The following is a 25190-nucleotide window of genomic DNA, read 5'->3' on the forward strand; positions in this document are numbered from 1 at the left end:
GATTACAATGTCTGTTTATAGTGCTTGCAGGACGCGCATATCAAGTCAGTATATGGGCTTTATGTTCAATTACTAACGTAGAACAGTTTGAAATTTGAACGAGCATTATTTTTTTGTTTGTTATTCTTTTCAGTATTAACTAGAATTTTTTTTTGTTTTTGTTGGATAACCAGTTTATCATCCCACATAAACGCAAAGATTTCCAAAAATCATGGATTTAGATTTGATCAGCCTTTACAAAAATATATACACAAGCCTATCTACCACCTCATCAGTAGCAAGTAGAAGCACACTACTAACATTTCCACGAATCTAACATCAACTATCTCATCATGGAAACCTTCAATATGTAAACATTACAGAGCAAAGTTGACTTCTCTCTTTCCAAAAAAGCCTCTCCAGTGGACCAATTCAGGCGAACCTAAAATTGATGGCCTTACAAAATACACTATACACTATACATGCATCTTGGCACAACATTTTCATTCCACGGGCCCCCTGTTCCCTTTTTCTTCTGCAAATAAAAATCATGTTAGTAGTCTAAAAGGAATATGAATATAATATGATTATTACTAGCGATCGCTGAGCTTCAGTTTGGGCTTACATATAGGAAGTGGGCTCAAGGGCCTATTGGGTTGAAATACACTCTCAACTGCTCCTAAGTCGAGCTCATCCGAACCATCATAAGTCGATAACAGGTTCCTCTGCATTACACCATATTGCTTAGACAATCAGGTCATGATTTACAGAATTACACAACTGAATATGCAAAAATCATAGTGTAATTCGTTGAGATCAAAATTTAATGCGAGGATTAAAAAAAGTTCAAGTATCAAAAGGAGCTTACATGATCCTCAAAATCAGGACTAGTCAAGTTGATTGACAGATTTCGCATCAACAAAAGAGCCTACATAAATAACACACAACAGAAATTCAATACATTACTAACGACTATACCAAAGTTAAATTGAATTAAAATTGCTCCTACTTACAGTATTATATTATAATATAGAACTTGTGGTTACATACCGTCTCCACATCAATAGGAGCCATCTCCTTGAGCTTTTGCAAATGGCCGTCAGTGCTGGGGTCAAATATGCTGCCTAAGAAGGTGTACACTAGCGCAAAATCTGGCATAACTTTTTACAAACAGATTGAAAAAAATAACAAATTAGAATAATTAACCACAACAATTAATAGTACACAACTTTTGTGCATATGCATATTATAATTGGATCACAACAATGGTTATATATTTCAAAAGAACTAGAAGGGTTTGGAGTTCACAGAAATACTAACCCCGAAGTGATGCAACCTGATTTATTTGATCAGTTGTACTACTTGAACAGTAATTATTTGTCCCGAGCTCTCCACCCCCTCCATCCTCTGCATACAACAGAGTAAATTCATTCAAAATAATTGTTGATTTATTATTGAACATAGTAATGCTATCAATTTGGGTTTATTATAAGAGAGGAACCTTTGACAGCATAAGATGCAGCAATTGGTTGAACAGAGCTATTGGCCCAAGATGACACCACTGCAAAACCGGGCTCTATCACACATGACGATGATCCTTGCAATGGTATCGGAGGTTGGGATAACAAAGGGGCTGAAAAATTAACCAAATCAACATTTTTATATTTAAAATCTTCAAAAGAATTTCAAAGGAAAATAATATTGTTACGATAATGGTGAAAGTAGGCAAATACTAACTATTTTTGGATGCTTTCTGAGGATATGGATGGGCCGCTTTACGCTTGGGCCGAGGAGGCGGAACATGTTCACTGGTCCCATTTTTCTGAACTTTTAAGAAGTATTTTTGTGCATGACTCCTTATCTGTAAGAGCAAGTCATATTCACAATTAGAACTTGTTACGGAAAAGTAAGCCTAAATTGCATACAGATAAACTGACTGACATTACTTGACAATTGACATCATAGAAAAATAAAATCCACAAAACCTAAGTACTAAGAAACATTGATGGGAACTGAAACATCTTGTTATGTGTTAGTGTAATGATTGAAATAAGAAGGATACCTGGATGACTGTCTTTGAGCCAACAAATGCTTCTATCTTTTTCCAGTCACGGTCAAAACTGCACAAAGGTAAATCAGATAACCACATTATTTTTAAAATAAATCTTACTAACAGATACATTGGCCCATAGAATTGGACAAATGCTATATGAATTTTGGTTAACTTAAGCCACTGAACAAATCCCAAAACAATACTGTAATGCTACTTTTAAATTACTGACACCGCATTTTTTTCCTTATTGCTAGCCTAAGTGGAAAATGAAACGAACTATCCAAGCTACAGCAGACGGGAATTGGATTACCAGATCCCTCTATTCCCCAACTGGATCTTGAATCTTCAAATTTTAACAAAAAAACTAGAGACAAGATTAAAATAATTCCTCCTGACCATAAGAAACCTCAAATTTGCCCCAAAAACAAAATCCAAGTCAGAAAAACACAACGGAGATCAAACAACTGATAGTCTAAGACTACAAAGGAAAGATAAGAGTATAAAAACCCTTACAGCTGAAGTGCTTCTAGAAATTTATCGTGCTCCTGCTCAGTCCAGCTCTCTCTCGACTTAGTAATCGTATAAGGCTTACGAATCTTCTTGCTCAGATCCTCCACCGCCGCTCCAGAAGCCGGTGTCGCAGCCGAGGGACTGCTCACCGTCCCAGGCACGGCCATGCCTAAGCTGCTGCTGATACCTTGCTGTTGCTGCTGTTGCTTAGGCGAAGGTAGTAAAGAAGCACCGCCGGTCGAGCCGCCTTTTGAGCTGCCGCCGCCGTCGGACTGAGGGTTAACAGAGACCATAAAAGAGATTTCGATTCGGATTCGGATTAGGACGACGACGTGTCGACTCGAGGTGTGCTCTTTGTGTGTATTTGGTCTGGCCCTCCTTTTACTTTTTTAATAATTTTAATATTTATTTTGTGGTGGGACGGGGGTGGAGTGAATTCCTATCCCTAGAGTAACCAAATTTTTAAGTTTGGATCTGAACCGTCAATCTTATGTGGCACGATTATTAAAGGGATTCCGTGCATTTCACCTCGGGCTGGATTGGCCCAGATTCTGATCGAACGGATCTGATCTAAACTCAAAATTTGGGTTACTTTGTGAATCAGGACCCGGGGAAGGTATGCTATGGGTGCCGACTGCGCGGGGCCTTGCGTTCCTTCTCGCTGTACACTTCCTTAGTTAACGACCTTTTGTTCTCAATTTTTTTTAATAATATTTAATTCTGAAACTTTCTTATGTGGTTGGATGTGCGGCCTTGCTTGAAGCGCTACCAGCCAATAACTTGTCAAGCATCTCACCAACTGGAAAGCACGACCAGTTCTTTTCCACGCAACGTTTCTACGATTACTTACAATATTCCCACTTAAGGCGCTCTCATCCAGAATTTAGGTACTGATGAATTGTGAAGCACAAATATTTCATACTTTAAGCATTGGTGAATTTATGTAAATAATTTGATGTGGTCATAGGCATAGCCTTCCCACATTTTCAGTGCCGGCCCTGACCCAGAGCCATCGCCCTGGCCTCAAATTTGCAAAGGACTCTGAAAAAAAAAAGTTTATATGTATTAAAAACTTAAAATCATAAAACAGAAAGATTAAAATTTCATTTACAGACAGCTGACTGGACAAAAAAAATATTTCGAATTTTTTCATTTTTTCACCAAAAGGAAAGGTTCAATAATTTCTTTTTTTGCTTTTTTTTTTACCATTTGTTCAAAGTTTTTTCATTTTGACAACCTACCAATTTTTTAACAGTAATAGCTAACGGGACTCAAAAAATTAAAAACCTAAAAAATTGAAAACCTAGTTCCGCCGTTTTTTCTCAGTAAAATCAATAAACGAGTAAATGAGGGAGAAAAAAAATTAAGAAATCTTGCTCTTCTCACGAGCAATGGCAGCGACATAGCGCGGCACGGCAACGATTGAACTGGATGAGACAAGGCGGTGGACCGCGACCTCGAGATTGGACTGCTCTGCCTCATTACCTAGGTTTTATCGTTCTATTACTTTGTTTTATTTTTAATTTAAAACAATGTTTCCTATAAAATATGGATCAGGTAACGAAAAGAGAGGGGAAGAATTTTTTTTTTGTCCCCCATATTTTGTATGGTCTATTGACATATTAATAAAAAAAATATTTATATTACGATCACAAATTTTTCTCTCGTCCCGGATCCTAAAAACTTCAGGACCGATCCTGCACATTTTCACATTACGAACTATATATATATATAAGAGTTAGGCTGGAGTGCTATGGATAGCATAGTGGCCTCTATGCTACGGCTCAATATTCGAGTTTTCAAAATCCAAACGGTCGATCCGAACCGTTCATCTTATTCTCCATATCAATATCTGCTTGGAGACCAAATTTTACATTTTTCTGAATTTTTGTACTATTTATTAAGTATTTTACAAAATTGTTGATCCAACGGTGGCTGCACAAAACAGTAAAACCGTTGGATTAGCGATTTTCAAAGTGGCTTAATAAATAGTAAAAAAATTCAGAAAATTATAAAATTTGGTCTCCAAGCAGATATTAATATGAAGAATAAGATGAACGGTTCGGATCGACCGTTTGGATTTTGAAAACTCGAATATTGAGCCGTAGCATAGAGGTCACTATGCTATCCATAGCAACCCAGCCTAACTCTATATATAATATAGTTCTTGGTTATCCGTTTACTGTTTTTTTTTCTTTTCTGAAAACCGTAGGCACTGGGCAGTTTCTATATATATATATATAGTTCTTGCTTATCCGTTTACTGTTTTTTTTTTTTTTTGCTGAAAACCGAGGGCACTGGACAGTTTTATTGATAGAAACTTAGAAAGCTGTTTACTGTTTCGGTGTATACTTTTACAGATTTTTGGAACTGGGAACGTTTCTAATTCGGGACACCAAATTATACACTCTACAAAGATAGGTAACATCCGAAGTTGCGGAGAATTTTGAGCCTAAGATCACATCTCTGCTGTTAGATTATAATGAGATTCGTTCGATCATCTCATCGGAGGGTTGATATTTAACTGAGATAGCGGGAGAGGGGGCATGGATGAGTGCGTATCCTCCGAGAGACCTACACAACCGAACACGCCCTAAACAATTCAAAGGTGAGCAAAGCGAGAGAGGAAGAAAGTACTGCATGGCGGGCCCATTGGTTAAATAAATTGTCCATGTTCTTTTTATTTAATAAATAATATCACAAATACTTCTCAAAATATTACTTACATTACATATTCAAACTGTTGCATCTACTAATCAAATTTATATTTTTTTTAGAATTGTTTTACTATTTTTTTAAATAGATAGAAAATCACAAAAATATAAATTTGGAAAAATAATTAAAAATTAAAAATTTTGATCTTCAGTACATTGTCATATAAGATTCATATTGAATTTTTGGATCGATAATTTAAATTTTAAAATGAAAATATGAATTAATGGTACAAACTTTATGTGCGCATTCAAAAGTAGCCTCATTCATTTTTATAACCAATCTATCATATAAGGTTAAAATATATGTTAAAAATAAATGTAGCTATAACCTGGCTTGAAGGCTAGTTTTAATATTTATAGAGTAAGGCTATGGTGCTATGGTTTGCATAGAGAGCTACGGTGCTATGGCTCAATATTCGAGTTTTTAAAATCCTAACGGTCGATCCGAACCGTTCATCTTGTTCTCCATATTAATATGTGTTTAGAGACCAAATTTTACATATTTTGAAAAAAAATTACTATGTTTTTAGATAGGTAGAAAATCACTTGATCTAAAAAATTCTGCACTATTCAGATATTTGATTTTCTATCTATCTAAAAATAAAATAAAAAATTTCCAAAAAATGTAAAATTTGGTCTCCAAACACATATTAATATGAAGAACAAGATGAACGGTTCAGATCGACCGTTAGAATTTTAAAAACTCAAATATTGAGCCGTAGCACCGTAGCCCTATGTGCAACCCATAGCACCGTAGCCTTACTCATATTTATATCACTAATGCTTAATGATCTACATGACGATATTATATTTATGGTTAATATTTAGGAAATAAATCTGCTGTTATTCGAAAGGGATAACAGGACCATGTTATTCCTATCCCAACCATTTAAAGTTTTTCATGTGTAAATCTCAAAGAATTTTTTTTCATGTGCGAATCATGACAAAAGTCAACGGCTGTGATCGGAATAACAGGGTCTTGTTATCCCTTTGGAATAACAGCAGATTTATTTCCTAAAATTTAAAATCCAAAAGAAAACAGCTGCGCTGCGCTCAGTATCATATAGGGTCCATGCGGGACCAAATTTATTCTCCGGTCTCCGTTGTTCGATATATCCATGGCGAAATCAAAGTATTCTAAACACCTGTCTCTTTAATTTGGTTCTGACCTACTTTCTAGAAGTATGTTTCTCTGGCTGGGGTATGGAGTCATGATATGTAATCAGCTGTCAAATTTGATTATTCAGATCATATCTTATTAATTCAAATTCTCATTTTGATCATCTCAGACTTTATCTCTTTATCCCACCAAGCTATTTGTTGTCACACTCGCATGCATGAGACGCGATCGCAACTTGTCAGCCACTAAAAATTCTCTTCGGATGGTTATTTTATTTGGAGACATCTTTTATGGATTTTTAATCTAACGTAGAGATTTCTATTTTAATTTTAAAGATGTACTGTAGTCTTTTATTTATAAATTATTGGACAAAGTTTCTTATTAAGAAACTGTTTATAACCTCCATACTAGTTAAATGATTCACTCAAACTATTTTTCCTTTTCAATTTATTGTTGATGTAGTTTAATAGAAACTCTAAAAATTAATTTCAGAGATATGAAAGTTTATAAATTTTAGAGGCTTTAATTTCTAAAAAGTGATTAATAGTTATTTAGAAACTCGTTTTAATTGCTCGGATGGAGATGTTTTAAATCAGACTTCACATGCTTTCTTTAGATTTTACTAGTTCAAACATTCTTAAAAGTTTTGAATGGTTTTTTTTGCATTTGATTGTTTATGTTACAATGTAACTGATCTGTAGAAGTTGATCTTGAAGAGTATTTATTATGTTTTTTTTTTTCAGTAGACGATGAAGTTTGAAAGTTAAATTTTTTATGAATATTAGACAATATTCTTTTCTGAATGTGTAACTTTTTGAATCACAAATGTAACTTGTTTCATAGTTGGATATGTAGAGAATTTTCTATATATCTTTTCAAGTGATTCATTTGTTTACAATCATTTTATTATTTTCGATTCTCTTTAATTGGATGATGATTATTTAAAAATTATTATCTGGTTAAAGAGAATAGAAAATATAGTAAATATGTACATATTATATTCTCAAGATGGTTAAAAGATTATTATTTCAAGTGTTTAAATTTCTGCTTTGTCATTTTTAGATAAAAAGATACACATTCTAAAATATGCAAATAACTTATTTTCTTTCGAACTATGAATGTTTGTATATATTAATAAAAATGTCAAGTTATTGGCAAAGATTAAATTAATCAATCACACAAAGATTAATCAATATTCGTTCATCTATCAATTACATACCGATTTTTACAACACTTATTTGAAATTCATGTATGTTTTCCCTTTTTTTTTTTTTGTCTAAAAAGACCCTACTATTTCTATATATTTTGCTTATAATCCTAACTTTATCTTTTTTTTTGAGTTAAAGCCCTTAGGCAATCCTAACTTTATCTCCTTTTTAGCTCGTGCACTAGAGCGTTAAAAAACTACCAAAATTAAAGGAAACTCATGATTAAGCCTACTTATTAATTATATTGTGTGTTTATACTTTGTAGTTTAGTGGTTAGAATTTTACATTGTGATCGTGAAAATTGAATTCAGTGTGCATGTAGTACAAAACGGATCCTCTAAGATAACTTAATTTTTGAGTTTGTATAAGATTGTACTCCGCAGAAAAAACGGACTTGATTGAAATTCACGCAACAAATTCAATAAAGTCAAAGAACCTCAAAATTCGACTAAGTTATTATTATTATAATACAATTCGTTAATCCCGAAGCCCATACTGCAATATATATAATATCATTGAATCAACGAAATCATGTATCAACAAGGCGCAATAATCTGCGCAATGTCAGCTCAAGCTATTAAAGCATGCACAAGAAAAATACCAGTTCTTTTCACGCAACATTTCTACGATTACTTACAATATTCCAACTTAAAGCGCTCTCATCCAGAATTTAGGTACTGATGAATTGTGAAGCAAAAATATTTCATACTTTAAGAATTGGTGAATTTATGTAAATAATTTGATGTGGTCATATAGCCTTCCCACATTTTCACTAGGGATGTCAACGGGTATGATACGGGTCGGGTGGAGATATTTTCATACCCGTACCCGTTATGATAACGAAAAAAAAATCTTTACTCTTATCCGTCTTTTCGAATACGGTACGGGTCGGGTAAACGGATAAAAAAATGCTATTAACATTTCGATTTGTGCTTTCGATAAAATATTTTTTAAATAAAAAAATAATAATGAATACAACTAATTTTTATTATAAAAATTTAATAAAATACAAAATTTTATTGTATCATGTATCATCTTCATACCAATATATATATATATATATATATATATATATATATATATCGATAATTTTTTTTTAAAAAATTATCTTATACGAAAACGGGTAAGATAACGGAAAAAAATTATTACCTGAGAACCAGATCTCCTGCCCCCAGAATCACTGCGGGGTGGGCTCGGTTACTGTTAAAGGATTTAGGGTTAAAGTGGTTTTGGGTTTAGGGTTATATAGGGACCAACTCTGCAGTGACTCTGGGAGCAGAAATTTCCTGCCCCCAGGGGGGGAGACGATTCGGTTCCCTGATTAGCTAACAGAAAAAAAAAAAAAAATCTTATCCTTGTATTTTCGATACGATACGGATAAACAGATAAAAAGGTGCCACTGACACCCCTAATTTCCACAGTGCGAACTTTTTTTTTTTTTGAGTGAAAAGCCCGTTACCCGTAGGCATCACAGTACGAACTATATTAGAATATAGTTCTTGCTTATCCGTTTACTGTTTCGGTGTATACTTTTACAGATTTTTTGAACTGGGTACGTTTCTAATTAGGTAACATCCGAAGTTGCGGAGAATTTTGAGCCTAAGATCACATCTCTGCTGTTAGATTATAATGAGATTCGTTCGATGATCTCATCGGAGGGTTGGTATCTAACTGAGAGAGGGCTTGAATGGGTACCTTTCTGGGGTCCATACGGGGCCTAATTTGTTCTCCACCGTAAACGATTCAAAGGTGAGCAAAGCGACAGAGAGGAAGAAAGTACTGCATGGCGGGCCCCGTTGCCATGTTCTTTTTATTTAATAAATAATATCACAAATACTTCTCAAAATATTACTTATATATTCAAACTGTTGCACCTACTAATCAAATTTATATTTTTTTTCGATTCTCTCTGATTGGATGATGATTATTTAAAAATTATTATCTGGTTAAAGAGAATAGAAAATATAGTAAATATGTACTTATTATATTCTCAAGATGGTTAAAAGATTATTATTTCAAGTGTTTACATTTCTGTTTTGTCATTTTTAGATAAAAAAGGTACACATTCTAAAATATGCAAATAACTTATTTTCCTTCGAACTATGAATGTTTGAATATATTAATAAAACTGTCAAGTTATTGGCAAAAATTAAATTAATCAATCACACAAAGATTAATCAATATCCGTTCATATGTCAATTACATACCTTTTTTACAACATTGATTTTTGAGTTTGTACAAGATTGTACATGGCAGAAAAAACGGACTTGATTGAAATTCACGCAACAAATTCAATAAAATTAAAGAAGTTCAAAATTCGACTTAGTTATTATTATAACACAATTCGTTAATCCCAAGCCCATACTGCTATATATATCATTGAATGAACGAAATCATGTATGAACTATGAACAAGGCGCAATAATCTGTGCAATTTCAGGTCAGCCTATTAAAGCCTGCACAAGAAAAATACAAATAAAAGAAGAAAGGATATTAGAAGGATAGGATTGGCGGGCCATATAATATCTTGTTGGGTTAAGCTCTGATCCTTGTACAGATCCACCTTCCAAAATAGCGAATAATGCATGTTCTGATTAGACGATGTGGGTTCAGTTCGATTTGTTCCCTTTCCAGTTTCCACAATGCTAGCTGCTATGAGCCTATGAGCTGTTTTTAGATATGGATTTGGTTATGAGCAGAGCAGGTTTATCTTCCCTGAATGTTTCAGGTTCAATACAAAAGCCTACGCGGCCTTTCTCCAAAAAAACCGTTTTTTTTTTATGTACCACCCTAATAAATAAGAATTAAATCAATACCACCCGTTAATTCCGAATTCAAATTCCGCCACGTTCGCACACTGGATCTGCGAACGGGTCGCTACTCGTTCGCGCAATGGATATGCGGACTGACCCGTTCCCGACGACCCGTGCGCGTAACAGATCTGCGGACGAATGACCCGTGCGTGTAACAGATCTGCGAACAGACCCGTTCGCATTGTTGATCTGCGCACGTGGCACATTCTCCCTATATAGATATAGATCAGTTCTGCAGAGTCTACACCCTCATTTTCACCGAAGCTGCTGCATAGGTACGTTTTTTTTCCTTTTCATCCTTTTTTTTTAAAATTTATTTTTTGTAGTTTTTTTAATTTAGTTATTTTTTATTATTAGGTTTATTCAACCAATTATGATTGGAATTGCTTGTTATTTTGATGGTGAAGTATTACAAGGACCAAATGGCGCTTATTATAGCCACCAAGTGCCGAAAATGTTCAATATCCGGCTTGGTTTGGATTTTAGAGGTTTAAATAGGGAAGTGTACCAACAACTCGGTATTGACCACCGTAATTATGAACTGATAATTACCGCAAGAATCAATATTGGCAAGGCAATCAAACCTGGTTCCAACAGCTACCGGTACAAGACGATAGCAGTTGGGAGTTATATGTCCAAATGACAATGAATATGACTTTCAAGTTCCTGGAGTTATATGTTGTAGCCAACCCCAGACAAAACTCTAGACATAACTCCAGACAGAATACTAGGCAATTGTTGTAGTTGACTCAGGATTTGGGGCTCGAGCAATCTGTAACGGGTCCTAGCCGGGCCCCATCTGTAGCGGGTCCTAGTCGGGCCCCATGTGGAGCGGGCCCTAGTAGGGTCCAATCTGACAGGGGTCGATCTCAGATTCCATCCTCGTCCTCTAGCCGAGTCCAATCTGAGAGGGAGCGGTCTGAAACCCCTGAACGACTTTATTATGCTGACAATACGGACGATGATCCTGAAGAAATGGAGGCAGAGACTAATTGGGATGATAATGGGGACGGTGGGGTATCAGATCACAGTGATGAGGATACTGGTATTCCTGTGCTTGGTAGACGGAAGTGGCCTATAGTGGATCGTGGGGAAAGACATCTGTTTGAGGAATTTCATGACACATCAGGGTTTGGAGAGGCCGATAGCTCTTTTTTTGCGACTTGTGAGGTATGTTTGTTAATTTATATTTAATTTTAATTTAATTATTAAAATGTTGTTATTAAATTGATGTTGTTTAATTTTTGTTGTTTCTTTTGTACAATAAAAGGGAGAAAGACATGAATTGTCTGAGGGGATGACATATGACAACAAGGATAAGATGAAAGATACAATTAACCACTGGCACATCAAACAAAATAGGGAGATTAAAAATACACACAGCGATACCACCAGGTTGAGGTACAAGTGTGTTAGTGCCCGGTGCAGGTGGGCGTTGGTTGCGAGGGCTACAGACTTTGGTAATACTTGGGCCATCACGAAGAATGTGGCTAAGCACACATGTCACGCATCGGCATCCAGGTTAGATCATGCACAGTTGACGTCCGCTATGGTCGCCAACTGTATAAAATTGTCATTGGAAAAAAATGCTGATATTTCTATCCGGGCAGTCGCTGACTTATGCGCTGAAAGGTACGAGGGCATCGTTCCAAAGTACAACAAATTATGGCGTGGTAGAGAGTTAGCAATTGCTCGGGCCTTTGGTAGTTGGGAGGGGTCTTACGGGCTGATTGTCCCTTTGTTGGAGGCAATAAAAAGGTCAAATCCGGGAACCCAATATAAAATTGTTTCAAAGCCAACCACTAAGCCAGGGTATCGTTTTTTCATGAGAGCAGCATGGGCATGGGGACCATGTATTGCCGCAGTCGGTCACCTCAGACCCGTCATCAGTATCGATGCTTGTTTCTTGTCTGGCAGATACAAGGGTAAGCTGTTAATTGTAACCGGATATGATGCAAAGAATCAGTTAATCCCGTTATCATTTGGACTGGTAGAGAACGAGGATTTTGAGAATTGGGGATGGTTCATGAAGTGGGTGCGGGAGTTTGTAATTGGGCGAAATAGATACATGTGTGTGGTATCTGACCGACACAAAGGCATAAAAAAGGTGTTTATTCAAGATGATTTGGGTTGGTGTGAGGAGAAAGGAGAGTGTGCTCACCGCTACTGCTCTCAACATGTGTTTGAGAATTTTGGAAAGCACACTAAGGATAAGGTAGCTTCCACTTTTTTCAAGGTTATGGTTAAAAAGAAGAAGAGAAGAAGATTGCAAGGACTTGATGCAATCGGGAGGCGAAATCCTGCTTGGTTGGCTTATTTGGATACATGTGGCAAATCCCCAAAGACAACTGACATCCTGGAGAGACACCGTAATCTCTTCGACAGGCATGTGAAATGTGTGTGTCTCCGGCCGCCACCTCTCGACCAACGCAGATAGAAGAGCGACATCTGCGACAATGGGGGTCAGCTGTGAGACATGCCACAGACCCAAACTCTTCAACACGGGAGCGTATCGATCGTCGTAGAGGATACTCATCTGATTATTCCGCATATTCGTCAAGGTATGAGTCTGCATTCAATTTCAAAACAAAGAAACATATAACTTACCTATTTTTATCTAAATGAAAATTAAAATTATTTGCATTTCTCAAAACAAAAACTTACATATGCGTTTTTGATCTTGTGCTCCTCGAATTTATACCAGCAAAGAGGACTGATACTCTCTTCCGTCATATTTGGAAATACGTGACGGGCCAGTGATAAATCTAACTGTAAATCATCTTGCGTCCGATTTTGATTGGTACCGCTGGTTGACGCCATACTAACAACAAATTTAACAATTTTATCAATTTTGACCTCTATTGATAATTTCAAATAATACAAATCTAACAATAATACAAATATCTATGGTAATTCAATAATATATCACCATTCTTGAATGAATCGGTAAAAAATCTTACAATCTACGCTAATTCAGAAAAAAAATAAATTCTGAATTGGTGCATTTATACTCTATTTTGGTCTAAATACAACATTTCTAAATTTGTCGATTTGTAAATTGGTACATTTCTAAATAGGTACATTTCTAAATTCTAAATATAATTTCTAAATTCTACATACAATCACAATTCTAAATTGGTTTAAATACACAAATATTTTGGTACCCAACTAAACTACTATTTTAGTGTAATTTACAATATACTACTATTTAATAAAAAATATACACAAATAATAGTATATCGTAAATTACACAAATATTTACAAATAGATCACAATATACTATTTTGATCTAATTAACACAAATATTTACAAAACTAAAAAAAAAATAAACAACTATTTTGGTACCTAATTTACAATATACAATATACAACTATTTTGATCTAATTTACAATAAACTATTTTGGTACCTAATTTTGATCTAATTTACAATATACAACTATTTTGGTACCTAATTTTGATCTAATTTACAATATACAACTATTTTGGTACCTAACAAAAATAAACTACCTAAAACTAGAAAAAAAATTAATCTAATTTATAATATACAACTATTTTGGTACCTAACTAAAATAAACTATCTAATAAAACTAAACTACTTAATAACTAAATTAAATTAAATTATTTAACAAAATTAAACTAATAAATTTTTTTTTACCTTTTTACCGTGCTGGACGCGGCAGTGCGGAGACAGGGACAGGCATAAAAACCATTGCGGAGGGGCTTATATCCGGATCCGCCACGTACGCATATCTATAGTGAGAACGGGTCATCGGGAACGGGTCAGGTCGCGCACGGGTCCGTCCGCAGATCAGTTACGCGCACGGGTCGTCGGGAACGGGTCAGTCCGCTTATCCATTACGCGAACGGGTAGCGACCCGTTCACAGATCTACTGTGCGAACGTGGCGGAATCTGAATTTGGAATTAACGGGTGGTATTGATTTAATTCTGATTTATCACGGTGGTACATAAAAAAAACGGCCAAAAAAAAAAAGAGAAATGTTCTGATATCCCGAGTCATCAAATTCGAGCTTATTCCTGAACTAGTTTAATTGGATTTAACCGTCCGCTAATAATTAATTAATTAATGGTAATTTATTAATTTATCATCAATTAACGCATCGCTATTTTAATGCATCGCTGTTTTAATTTGATTGTTTTAAACGTTAGCTTTGCATGCTTTTGTACTGTATTTTAATTTTGTGGACAGTTTGTTAGAAGCAGTTGTAATCACCAATCCCCGAGCTAGTCCCGCAGCTTGTTAACGGTCCTCTAATCATTTGCTAACTACTTAAGTACTTTAACTAGTTAAACTAGTTATAAGTACTTTAAAGTAAAAGTTATAATGATTAGCTTGGGGACTAGCTCGGAGATTGGTTCTAATTTTAATGATAAGCACAAATTTTAATGATGAAAATTAACTGCTTTTGATATTTAATAACTAAAAGAAGAGTCTCAAATTTGAAGTTCTATTTTGTTTATGTTTTGCTTCGTTTCTTCTCTCTCTATTTTCTTCCTCTTTGTGCTTTCCATCGTTGATCGATGTTTCAAATCTTACAGCATAGTAAGTTTGAGCATTTTTTTTACTGAATATGTTTATTCCTCACTTTTGTTTGTTAATTGATGTTTAAATTATGAAGTGAATAGATTTATATGGTTTGTACGTTAGCTTTGAATGCTTCTAATTTGTTATAGTTAATGGTTTGTAAAGGGGGATGATTAGTTAACTCATTAGTTTTTAATGTTTCTAATTTGTTATAATGAATGGTCTAAATACATGGATTATGAGTTAGCTTTCAATGTTTCTAAATTGTTATAGTTAATTGTTTACACAAGGTGGATAATGAGTTAGATTTACATTGTTTATGTGATAAATTTATTTTAATATGTGCTCGAAGCATTCAAAATAGTAGTTTCATTGTTATTTAATAGATGTTTACTTGGTTATAAATTGTCATTGTTGTGAAAAGTTGTAATTTTGACAACTTAAAATAATTGATGAGTCTGATAAGAATGATTGTTTCAAAGTAGTAGTTTTATTGTTATTTAATAGAGGTTTGCATGCTTAGAAATTGTCATTGTTGGGAAAAGTTGTAATTTTGACAACTTAAAATAATTGATGAGTCTGGTAAGAATGATTGTTTCGAAGTACTAGTTTCATTGTTATTTAATAAAAGTTCGCATGCTTAGAAATTTAGAGTTGTAATCATTCTAGAATGTATGGAAAAAATTTGTGTTGGGGGACGTGCTCGGGGATTGGTACAAATTTAGATCTGTTAATTTGTGCTCGGGGATGCGTTCGGGGATTGGTTGAAATTTAGAGCTGTCAACATTCTAGAATCTTTAAGAAAAATTTGCGCTCGGGGACGAATTCGGGGATTCGTCTTTTTAAAAAAAAAAAAAAATTTAACTCATTTACAATGAAAGTTAAACACTAGAACGTAGTTGATTAAACACTTTCTTTTACATGTTTAAATTATACGATTGTTTGCTGCAATTGGCGCTACTTTTGTTAACTTTTTGAACATAGTATTTTTCGCTTCATGCAGTGAAAGGCTATACAATAAAGAAAAAATTGTACTGTTATTGCACTGTATGAAGTAAAACCTGCTCGGTTTGTCACTGACATTCTAGAAAATTGGGGGACGCGCACGGATATTTTATTTGGAGTACAATTATCAGCTTCCAAAAAATAATGTCCTCATTAATTATACTTGCACTCTATACTTAATTAAATCGAATGTATATATGATATGACATATTTTTTTAACAATATTTTAATTTGGCAATAAATGCTTTCTTTAATTTTAATCAATTCAAAATGTTGAAATTTTTTTTTTTGACAAAACAACATCTTACAACATTTGCATTTACCTCATTTTCGACAAAATATTTATTATATTTCTAAAAATGGAAAATTCTGCTTGACCGTAACACATGAAGGATATAAGGTCAAGTCCTGACTTACGATGGATGTAAAATATGAACGATTAAAAGATACAAGGTTAGGTCCTGACCGTAACAGATGAAGGATATAGGGTCCGGTGGTGGTTACATCTTAATTTTTGGGTGGTGCAAAATGTATCATTAAAAGTGAAGCAAACCCTTCCATATACAAAGAAAATATTACGGGCCCTGTTGAGCTGAGAAGTTGCAATCTGGACCGTCTGGTATTATACTATTATTATCATTTTGTTTTTTAATCAATTTTGTGTTTGGAGTTGACTAGACAATAGACATGCTCAAGCAGGATATTATTATCATTGTAAAAAGATCCTATGCCATACGCTACGCTTGGTTCGGATGATGACAGAAACTCATATAACGTTATATATCTTCTGTTGCACTACCAGTACTATAGTTTTTGTAACGAATCGTTAAATTCAGTTATGGGAGTACCACCGTGACAAACAAATAGTTTGGGTTCGGATTCAGTTCAGCGGGATTAAAAATTCGTGATTCAGATATAATTCAGGAATAATTCAGTACAATAAAGAAGCAAAATCAAAATTTTATTTTATTTTTCGCTTTTTCTCGTGAATAATTCATGACTCGCGTTTTATTCACGAATAAAATATATTATACGATTTTTTGTGTTTTATTCAGAGTTCGGTTCAGAAACGTAAAAAAAAAAGTTTAATACGCGTATATTGTCACTATGGATGGGACTAAGAGAGATTGGTACTAGAAAATTAAGTGTAGTGTAATTTTATTTTATATAGAGACTAAAAATAGTAATGCATACAAAATTTAACGAGTAAAATTACAAAATTTTAATTTGTTAGTACCCTTTTCAATATACACGAACATTATGTTTCTGGTTAAATTGAAAGATGCATATATAACGAAATGTTATTTGTCATTTTGGTTTAGTTTTGATTGCAAATTTTTTTCGGATAAATCTTTTTTACATTTTGCATCCTGAAAATGACGATATTAAGTGAAATTATATTATCACTCACTTTAAAAATTGAAATTGACAAAAAAAAAATTCCAAAAAAGTCTCACAAACTCTTCTAGTTAATTACCCGCTACACAAGTGATAATTATATAATTAATTGTCGTCCTAGCTAACTAAAGAGAATGGCTACTTTAGAGCTAGAATGGGTTTAATTAGTAACTTTCAACATAACATATATTACTGGATAAACCCCATGGCACTGTGGGGGAATTCATGTCACCTAATTAAGGTAATAGAATATTTGTGTTTAGATTCGGACCGTTGGATCAAATTCGCACGAGTGTTAAAGAGGATTTGTGCATTTCACCTCAATTAAATTGATCCGTATTTTGATCGGATGATCCGAATCTGAACAAAAATATTATGTTATCTCAAAGAATATGGACTCCGTTGTCAGTGACGAAACATATATAGGTATGGTTGGGGGTGCTAAGCCACCTCTAAGTTTGAAATTTTTTATTGCTAAATACATAAAAACAATATTATATAGTTTGTTTTACATGTATAAGCCCCCCTAATAATAATATACAAAGTTATAGGACTTCAATGTAAAATTAAAAAAAAACAAAGTTAAATTTATTTATATTTTGGACCAGTCATGTCAATGAGCTTTCTGATTACAAAAATAGATTTATTTCTATTTCTATGTGTTTGCATTTGAAAAGAACAAATTAAATTAAAACCCTTTATAACACTAAATATCTGTCTCTCTGAAATAGACAAATTCTCAAATTGAAGAAGACAATTTCAATTATAAATTATAGCATCGACGTCCGATCAAAAAATTGAAATGTCTCCGACCCTTCATTCTCCACGACTCCAACTAGGCAACTACTTAGCGTCTCCGTCTGGATTGTCTCCACAAATTTCACTTCTTCAGTTTTCGAGGGCAATACGACACCTCAGTAAAGTGTAAGAATATATAATTTACTCTCTTAGTCTCTCTTTATTCAATTTCAGATCATTGATTCTCAAGAGATTTGTGTAAAAATATTTACATCATCTATTAAATTATTGGATTTGTGTAAAAAAAATAAGTTATGTTAAGAATAATTTGTGTGTGGAATTAAGCATTAAGTGATTTATTTTTTTTGTGTAATTTGTATATAGATAGTATTATGTCCAAGAAAAAAATGTTCACACTAATTTCAAGATGAAGTAAATCATCGTGCAAAATTACTTGAGATGGGATTATTACTGCTTTTGATCTTTAAGGAAATCATACGACGAAATAAAATAAAATATTTGAATATTATGTTTTTAGTTTGATTTTTATAGACATGATATTTTATTGGAGTAAGTTAATAGTATCATTTTGTGAAATCAAATTGTGAAGGGTCTTCTTATCTTGTGTTATATTGTGTGATGTTTTTTTTATTAAAAATATTAATGATATTATTTAGCTCTTCCTATATTCAAATTCTGATTCCGCCCCTGTCCGTTGTGGGTTTGGTTGGTACCTGTTACGGTTCTGGTGGGTAACATTTCTTTATCAGACAATAACAAGCTTGATTTGGTACATATATAATTACTGGTTGGAATGTAACAACACCATTTGATCTGCGTAACGGACATGACAGCATAAGTGATTGGCTGAGTGCTACAGAAATTTGCAAGTTTAATTGATGGTTTTTTTAAAAGATTTTTTCAGAATTAAATACTATGCATTGTTATTAACTATGTTGCATGGATACGGGTACGGGTATCATGTCGGATACGACATGGGTACGGCGACACAGCAATTTTAAAAAATCTAGGATACAACACGTTTATTATATATATTATTTTTTATTAATTTATATATTGTATTTAGATAATTATAACTTAAATTAAATTTGTTTAGAAAATAAAGACTTCATATAAGTATATTAAATAGAGGAGGGTTCAAATGCCTCCATCATGTGTCCATTTTTAAAAACTTTAATAACTCAAAATTTAAATCTTAAAATTCAAAATAAAACCATTGAATATGAACTATATCATTTTATCTATGCACATGTAAAAAATTATGGCATTTCAACTTTGTTTTGATTGTCATCTTGAGCTTGTAATAATGTATACAAATGTGGATAATTTCTAGATGTTGATTTTTCAACTTATTGATTCATATAAAAGCAAAATCAAAATGTGATAATTTTTTATGGGCACATAGAGAAAATAACATAGATCACATCTAACAGTTTTATTTTGACGTTTAAGTTTTAAACTTTGAGTTATTTAAGTTTTTAAAAATGGAGGCATGATGGAGGCACAAAAAATGGAGGCATTTGAACCCTCCTCTATTTAATATTATACTTACTAAAACATAACATATATGAATGTTTGGTGTAGTGGTTAAAGGTTTTGACTTCCATTTGAGAGGTCCAAGGTTCGAATCCCATTGCCAACAATTATTTTCTTCGGTCTACAGGGGCGGGTGGGTGTCCACGGGCGCGTTTCCAGTCCGTATCAGACGTTTCGGGCCGTATCGGCAAGGGTCAACCAAGTGTCGGAGACCGTATCAGACGGGTAGGGACACGCTAGCTCATTTGACACGCCATCTGGCGTGTCAGATACGTATCGTACGCATGTCGGAGGCGTGTCGGTGTCGAATACGTGTCGGACACGGGTACGATGACTTCCTAAGAGTGTCAGGCTAACATAGGTTATTAAAGTTTTATAGTATACATGCAATAGATGATCACTTAACAATTATTTATGTTTATGTTGACTATCACATTAATTTTTTAGAAATAAAGTTTCAATATTAAATTTGTTGGCAAGTAATTAACAAACTAATTTTAAATCTAAATTATGATCAGTAAATAAATAATAATTATATTCAATATTTAATCAAGAACATAGTAATAATAAAAAACTTTATTACTCGAAACTGCAAAATGCAAACCTAAGGCAACTTTTCGTCCTACGTGCAAAAATAATCGGGTGAGGCAGTCTCAAGTTGTGCTGGGATTCCTCGACATACGAGCACGACTGTGGTAAAAATTGATGTAGTTTCTTTCAAAAACGGTAGCAAAAATAATATTGTCTGTGGCCTTGTGCATGGGAGAATTGAAGTTGATTATTTTTATGAATTATAAAGTCAAGAGAAATAACAAGAAAAATTGTTATGTGAATTGTAAAATGGATAGCCCTCTAAATAATATCATGTGCTATTTATAAGCAAATAACACAAACATCAATGAGAATCAACATTTGGTCCTCTTATGGGGTAAGTTGAGAGTTAAAAATCGAATGGAAAAAATCTTTTTAGTGTAATAATATGTGTTTGAAAAAAGTGTTGAGTGGTTTGATCCTTAACCCTCTTATTCACCAAAAGAAAAAAAAAACATAGGTATCAATAAATCTGTGCATTCAAGGCAATTTAAATCCTAGCTATTCATTCTATTACTGTTTCTATATATTAACAAAATAAAAGGTCAAATATGTGACATCAACGTTTCTATCCATAGCAATTAAATGAATAAATGTCATTTAATTGTGCATCAACAAACTAAAGAAATTAACAACTCCATATATAATTGATAAAGGAGAAATTAATCCTCTAAACATACCTTTCGAAGAAAACCTAAACCTAGAAGCTGCCACCCCGCCCCTCTTTCGTCCTCCCTCTGCCACCATTTTTCAATTTGTATGGACTCCTTCGGTCAGCCATCAGTCTTGCTCTATGACCTCTCCGGTTGTCATTTCTCTCTTCTTTCTCTTCAGTGAGGATCGTCGATTCCAATTTGCTTGCTCCTTTAGTGTCTTCTCCGGCCGCCACCAGTCTTCCTTCATTCTTTTCCACCACTAAAGTCTAGATCTTAAAGAGAAAGTGAGAGAGAGAGGAGGCGTAGCCCCTCCGCCTATTCCCTCCGCTTCCTTCAACCACCACTTTTTTTAACCGTCACTCTAACCTTGTTTTCGATCTCTAAAACCTCTACACCGAAATCCTAGTCAGAGATGAGGGAGGTCGCAGCCAGTGCCGGCCTCCCCCACCTGCCACCGCCCCCTTTTCCTTTTAAAAAAAAATTATAGATGCCTCTACCTTGGTGTTGTTAGCCAGCTGGTGTAGCGTAGAACAAGAAAGTGAAAGAGGAGATTGACGATCGCTTGAAGTCGATTCGTTAGATATTATTGTTATGTTGTTAGTGGTTGTATTGTGTTTTTTAGATGTTGTTGTGTGTTTTATATTTATTTTGTTGTTTGGACGATATTGTAATGATGTTGTAATGTTGCGGTGATAGATGTAATTTTACTTTTATTTAATGAAAAATTATATTTGGCAACCGCCGCCAAGGCTTAAATACATATATATGCTACGCGTAGCATAGCTCCCCTCCGTGCAACGGCTCAATATTCGACTTTTCAAAACCCTAACAGTCGATCCGAACCGTTCATCTTGTTCTCCATATTAATATGTGTTTGGAGACCAAATTTTATATTTTTGTAATTTTTTTACTATTTTTTTAGATTTATTGAATATCGCTTTTTTTAGCAAATCTGGACCATAAAAAAATAGCGATTTTCAATAAATCTAAAAAAATAGTAAAAATATTTCAAAAAATGTAAAATTTGGTCTCCAAACACATATTAATATGGAGAACAAGATGAACGGTTCGGATCAACCATTAGGGTTTTGAAAAGTCAAATATTGAGCCATTGCATGGAGGGGAGCTATGTTACGCGTAGCATGCTAGCAGGTTCCATATATATATATATATGAGGAGGGATCGAATGACACCTTTTTTTGGTGACATCGGATGACACCGTGCATTTTTAAAGTTCAAACGGTCGATCCAAACCATTCAACTTGATGGATATATTAAAATGTGTCTGCAGATCAAATTTTATATTTTTCTGAATTTTTTTACTATTTATTAAGATGGGTACAAAAATTCAACGGTCTGAATATAGCGATTTTGTTAAATACTTAATAAATAGTAAAAAAATTCAGAAAAATGTAAAATTTGATCTGCAAACACATTTTAACATATCCATCAAATTGAACGGTTTGGATCGACCGTTTGGACTTTAAAAACTTTGAAAATGCACGATGTTATCCGATGTCACCAAAAAAGGGTGTCATCCGATCCCTCTCTCTCTCTATATATATATATATGGAACTTGCTAGCATGCTACGCGTAGCATAGAGGGCCTCCGTGCAACGGCTCAATATTTGACTTTTCAAAATCCTAACGGTCGATCCGAACCGTTCATCTTGTTCTCCATATTAATATGTGTTCGGAGACTAAATTTTACATTTTTTGGATTTTTTTTTACTATTTTTTTAGATTTATTGAAAATCGCTGTTTTTTTATGGTCCAGATTTGCTGAAAACAGAGGTTTTCAATAAATCTAAAAAAAGTAAAAAAATGTAAAAAAAAATGTAAAATTTTGTCTCCAAATACATATTAATATGGAGAACAAGATGAACGGTTCGGATTGACCGTTAGGATTTTGAAAAGTCGAATATTGAGCCGTTGCACGGAGGCCCTCTATGCTACGCGTAGCATGCTAGCAAGTTCCATATATATATATATATATATATAAAATTGATAAAGTTTACGATGTTAATTTATAAACAAGTATTTATTTACATTAATTTTGAGTTTAATAAAATAAATTTCTAACAATTAACTTAACGCGCGTCGTAGTCAATTTCTATATAACGCGCATATATTAATATATATATATATATCATCATATTCATAAGCGGAGATGTTTCTTCTCAATTTAAGTCTAATTATATACTCAATTAGAAGCAGATAAAGCTTAATTCAACATAGTTTAGACTAACCATGTTGCTGTATATATATGAAATCTTATTATCAATGATCATATATTGTATCTCTATTATTTTACTCTATTTGAGATGTTGTAGGTTTGAAATTAGATAAGATTTTTTTCATAAATATTTAAAGATAATTTTTTTGTTTCTTATTTTATCTTAAAAATTAGTTTAGATAAAAATTCACGAATCTCTAATAAAGATTCTAGGTACCTCCAATTAATTTTCTTACAATCTTGGTTCAAGGTCCAGTCACGTTTTAATTTGGACTTTTCAAACAGAATTTGGACCTAATTAGTTTCAACTTTGAGCAAATTTGATCTGAAACCGATCTAAATCATGTGACCTGCATATATACTCGTACAAATAGATTAAAAACAATTAATAAATTTAATCGGTCAAATTTTGATGTGAATCCAACGGTTTAAATCCGACTTTAAATAAGATTATCTTTTTTTTAACTTCAAAAAATCTCACCCTTGTATAAAAATAGAAAAATCAAAAGAACATAGAAACCTTCCTTCCTATTATTTTTCAGAAAAAAAAAATTAAAGACAAAGTTATTATATTGTGTATATTAGGTTTGTAAGTTGGTTACATCAATGATCCCTTTCCCAGAAATGGTCCCTATTGTTTCTACTTACGTACGATCGATGTAGCTTGTGCATCTCTCTCAGACACACACACTATATATATATATATATGCCACCAAATCATAATATATATATATCTTATCCTATACAGCAACCCAAATAAAAAGAGAGAGAAGATCAGAGGGAGCCTCCAAGAGTGATATATATAATAAAAAAGAATGAGCAGAGGTGGGAGCTATGGAGGTGGCAAGAGCTCTCTTAGCTACCTCTTTGAACAAGATGAGACTAGCACAAAACATGCACAAAAAGTTCAGGCCAAAAAGCATGACAAATCAGAGGAAGCAAATAGAACTAGCCTTTTCATGTCAAAACCAGCTGGGGAGAAGCCTCAGACGTCTACTGAAATCACCAATACAAAAGTAGTACAAGAAGGCAAACCACAAAAACACATCAGCTCCGACGGCACCGGTCGTAAATATCAAGACCGAAGCGCCGTTCACTTTCACAGTGTAAGTATGATCTCGTGCATATATATATGTCATTCCACTATAAGTTGAGAGCTCATGGAACTAATTGCGTGTATTTTGTTTTTGATCAGGGTCGTTCGTCGACAAAGGTTAATTCAGTTCCGGGAGGGCAATCCTCTCTTGGATATCTCTTTGGAGACATCTGACCTCATGCTTTAGATGAATGCTCACATGAAGCTTTCAAATGGGTGTAATTAAGAGTGTTTTTTATTATTTTTTTATTTTTATTTAGAGGTTTTGTGTGGATTATATATATAATGGCAAAATGGTTTTGCCAATACATATGCAGTGCTGTATGATCATGGCTGAGTCCATAGCATACCATGGATATCACTTTTGATTGTAAACCTTAATTTAAATATATATTAATTGCTTTGGGAAAAATGCATCTTGTACTCTTTATTTATGGACTAATAAATATAATAATTATGTTTTATAACAAGTAGTCTGCAGTTTCATTGTTCTTGTGTATTAAAGCTGGTTTATTTTTCTTGTATTAATTGAACTCAAAATAAGTTCAATGTCAAATTTTCCATCCCGTGGCAAGAGATCGAGTTAGTTGATAAGGAAATAAATCTGCTGTGATTCTAAAAGAATCGCAGGACCTGTACGTGATCCCAGAATCTACCCCTTCATTTTTTGGAATGCACAAATCTCAAAAACACTCATATTTTTTGCACGAATCTCCAAACATATAAATGAATGGATTTAGAACAATATTGCATATTGGCATTGCACTTTTGTGGCCCCACGATTCATTGTACGGAATTGGAAACGGTCCGATTGACATGGGAATAAATTCTCGGTCGGAGCAATTCGGTCAGCATCAAAATTAGCACAGAAAACTTCAAGAGACGAGTAGTAAAGGATGCACGAATCTTAAAGCGAGTCAAAACCGAGTATTAGACTAAAGTTATTTTCGATGCTCATCGGACCGCCTGTTGA

At 33.8% G+C, this 25190-nt stretch overlaps 2 protein-coding genes across 4 annotated transcripts; one reads left to right on the top strand and one right to left on the bottom strand.

Annotated features, from left to right (window-relative positions):
* Nucleotides 1–199: 199 nt before the first annotated feature.
* LOC144557995 (protein REVEILLE 6-like) lies at nucleotides 200–3125 on the bottom strand. Of its 3 annotated transcripts, none has more exons than XM_078306682.1 (9): nucleotides 2546–3125; nucleotides 2042–2099; nucleotides 1717–1840; nucleotides 1481–1612; nucleotides 1300–1386; nucleotides 1030–1139; nucleotides 848–907; nucleotides 605–704; nucleotides 200–514 (listed from the first exon to the last, which is right to left on the bottom strand). In XM_078306682.1, coding segments are annotated over exons 1-9 (963 nt in total). In that variant the 5' UTR covers nucleotides 2836–3125; the 3' UTR covers nucleotides 200–512. The 3 variants fall into 3 exon arrangements, with proteins under 3 accessions (XP_078162808.1, XP_078162809.1, XP_078162810.1); XM_078306683.1 differs by having other exon boundaries at nucleotides 200–511; nucleotides 2546–2929; XM_078306684.1 differs by lacking the exon at nucleotides 200–514 and having other exon boundaries at nucleotides 605–759; nucleotides 2546–2930.
* A 20734-nt stretch (nucleotides 3126–23859) lies between these two features.
* LOC144557955 (protein SPIRAL1-like 5) lies at nucleotides 23860–24531 on the top strand. The gene is made up of 2 exons (XM_078306628.1): nucleotides 23860–24227; nucleotides 24317–24531. Exons 1-2 carry the CDS (start codon nucleotides 23937–23939, stop codon nucleotides 24389–24391), a joined length of 366 nt encoding a protein of 121 aa, XP_078162754.1. The 5' UTR covers nucleotides 23860–23936; the 3' UTR covers nucleotides 24392–24531.
* The last annotated feature ends 659 nt before the right edge of the window (nucleotides 24532–25190 follow it).

This window comes from Carex rostrata, chromosome 8 (genome assembly GCF_964058835.1).
Source record: "Carex rostrata chromosome 8, lpCarRost1.2, whole genome shotgun sequence".
Lineage (NCBI taxonomy): Eukaryota > Viridiplantae > Streptophyta > Magnoliopsida > Poales > Cyperaceae > Carex > Carex rostrata.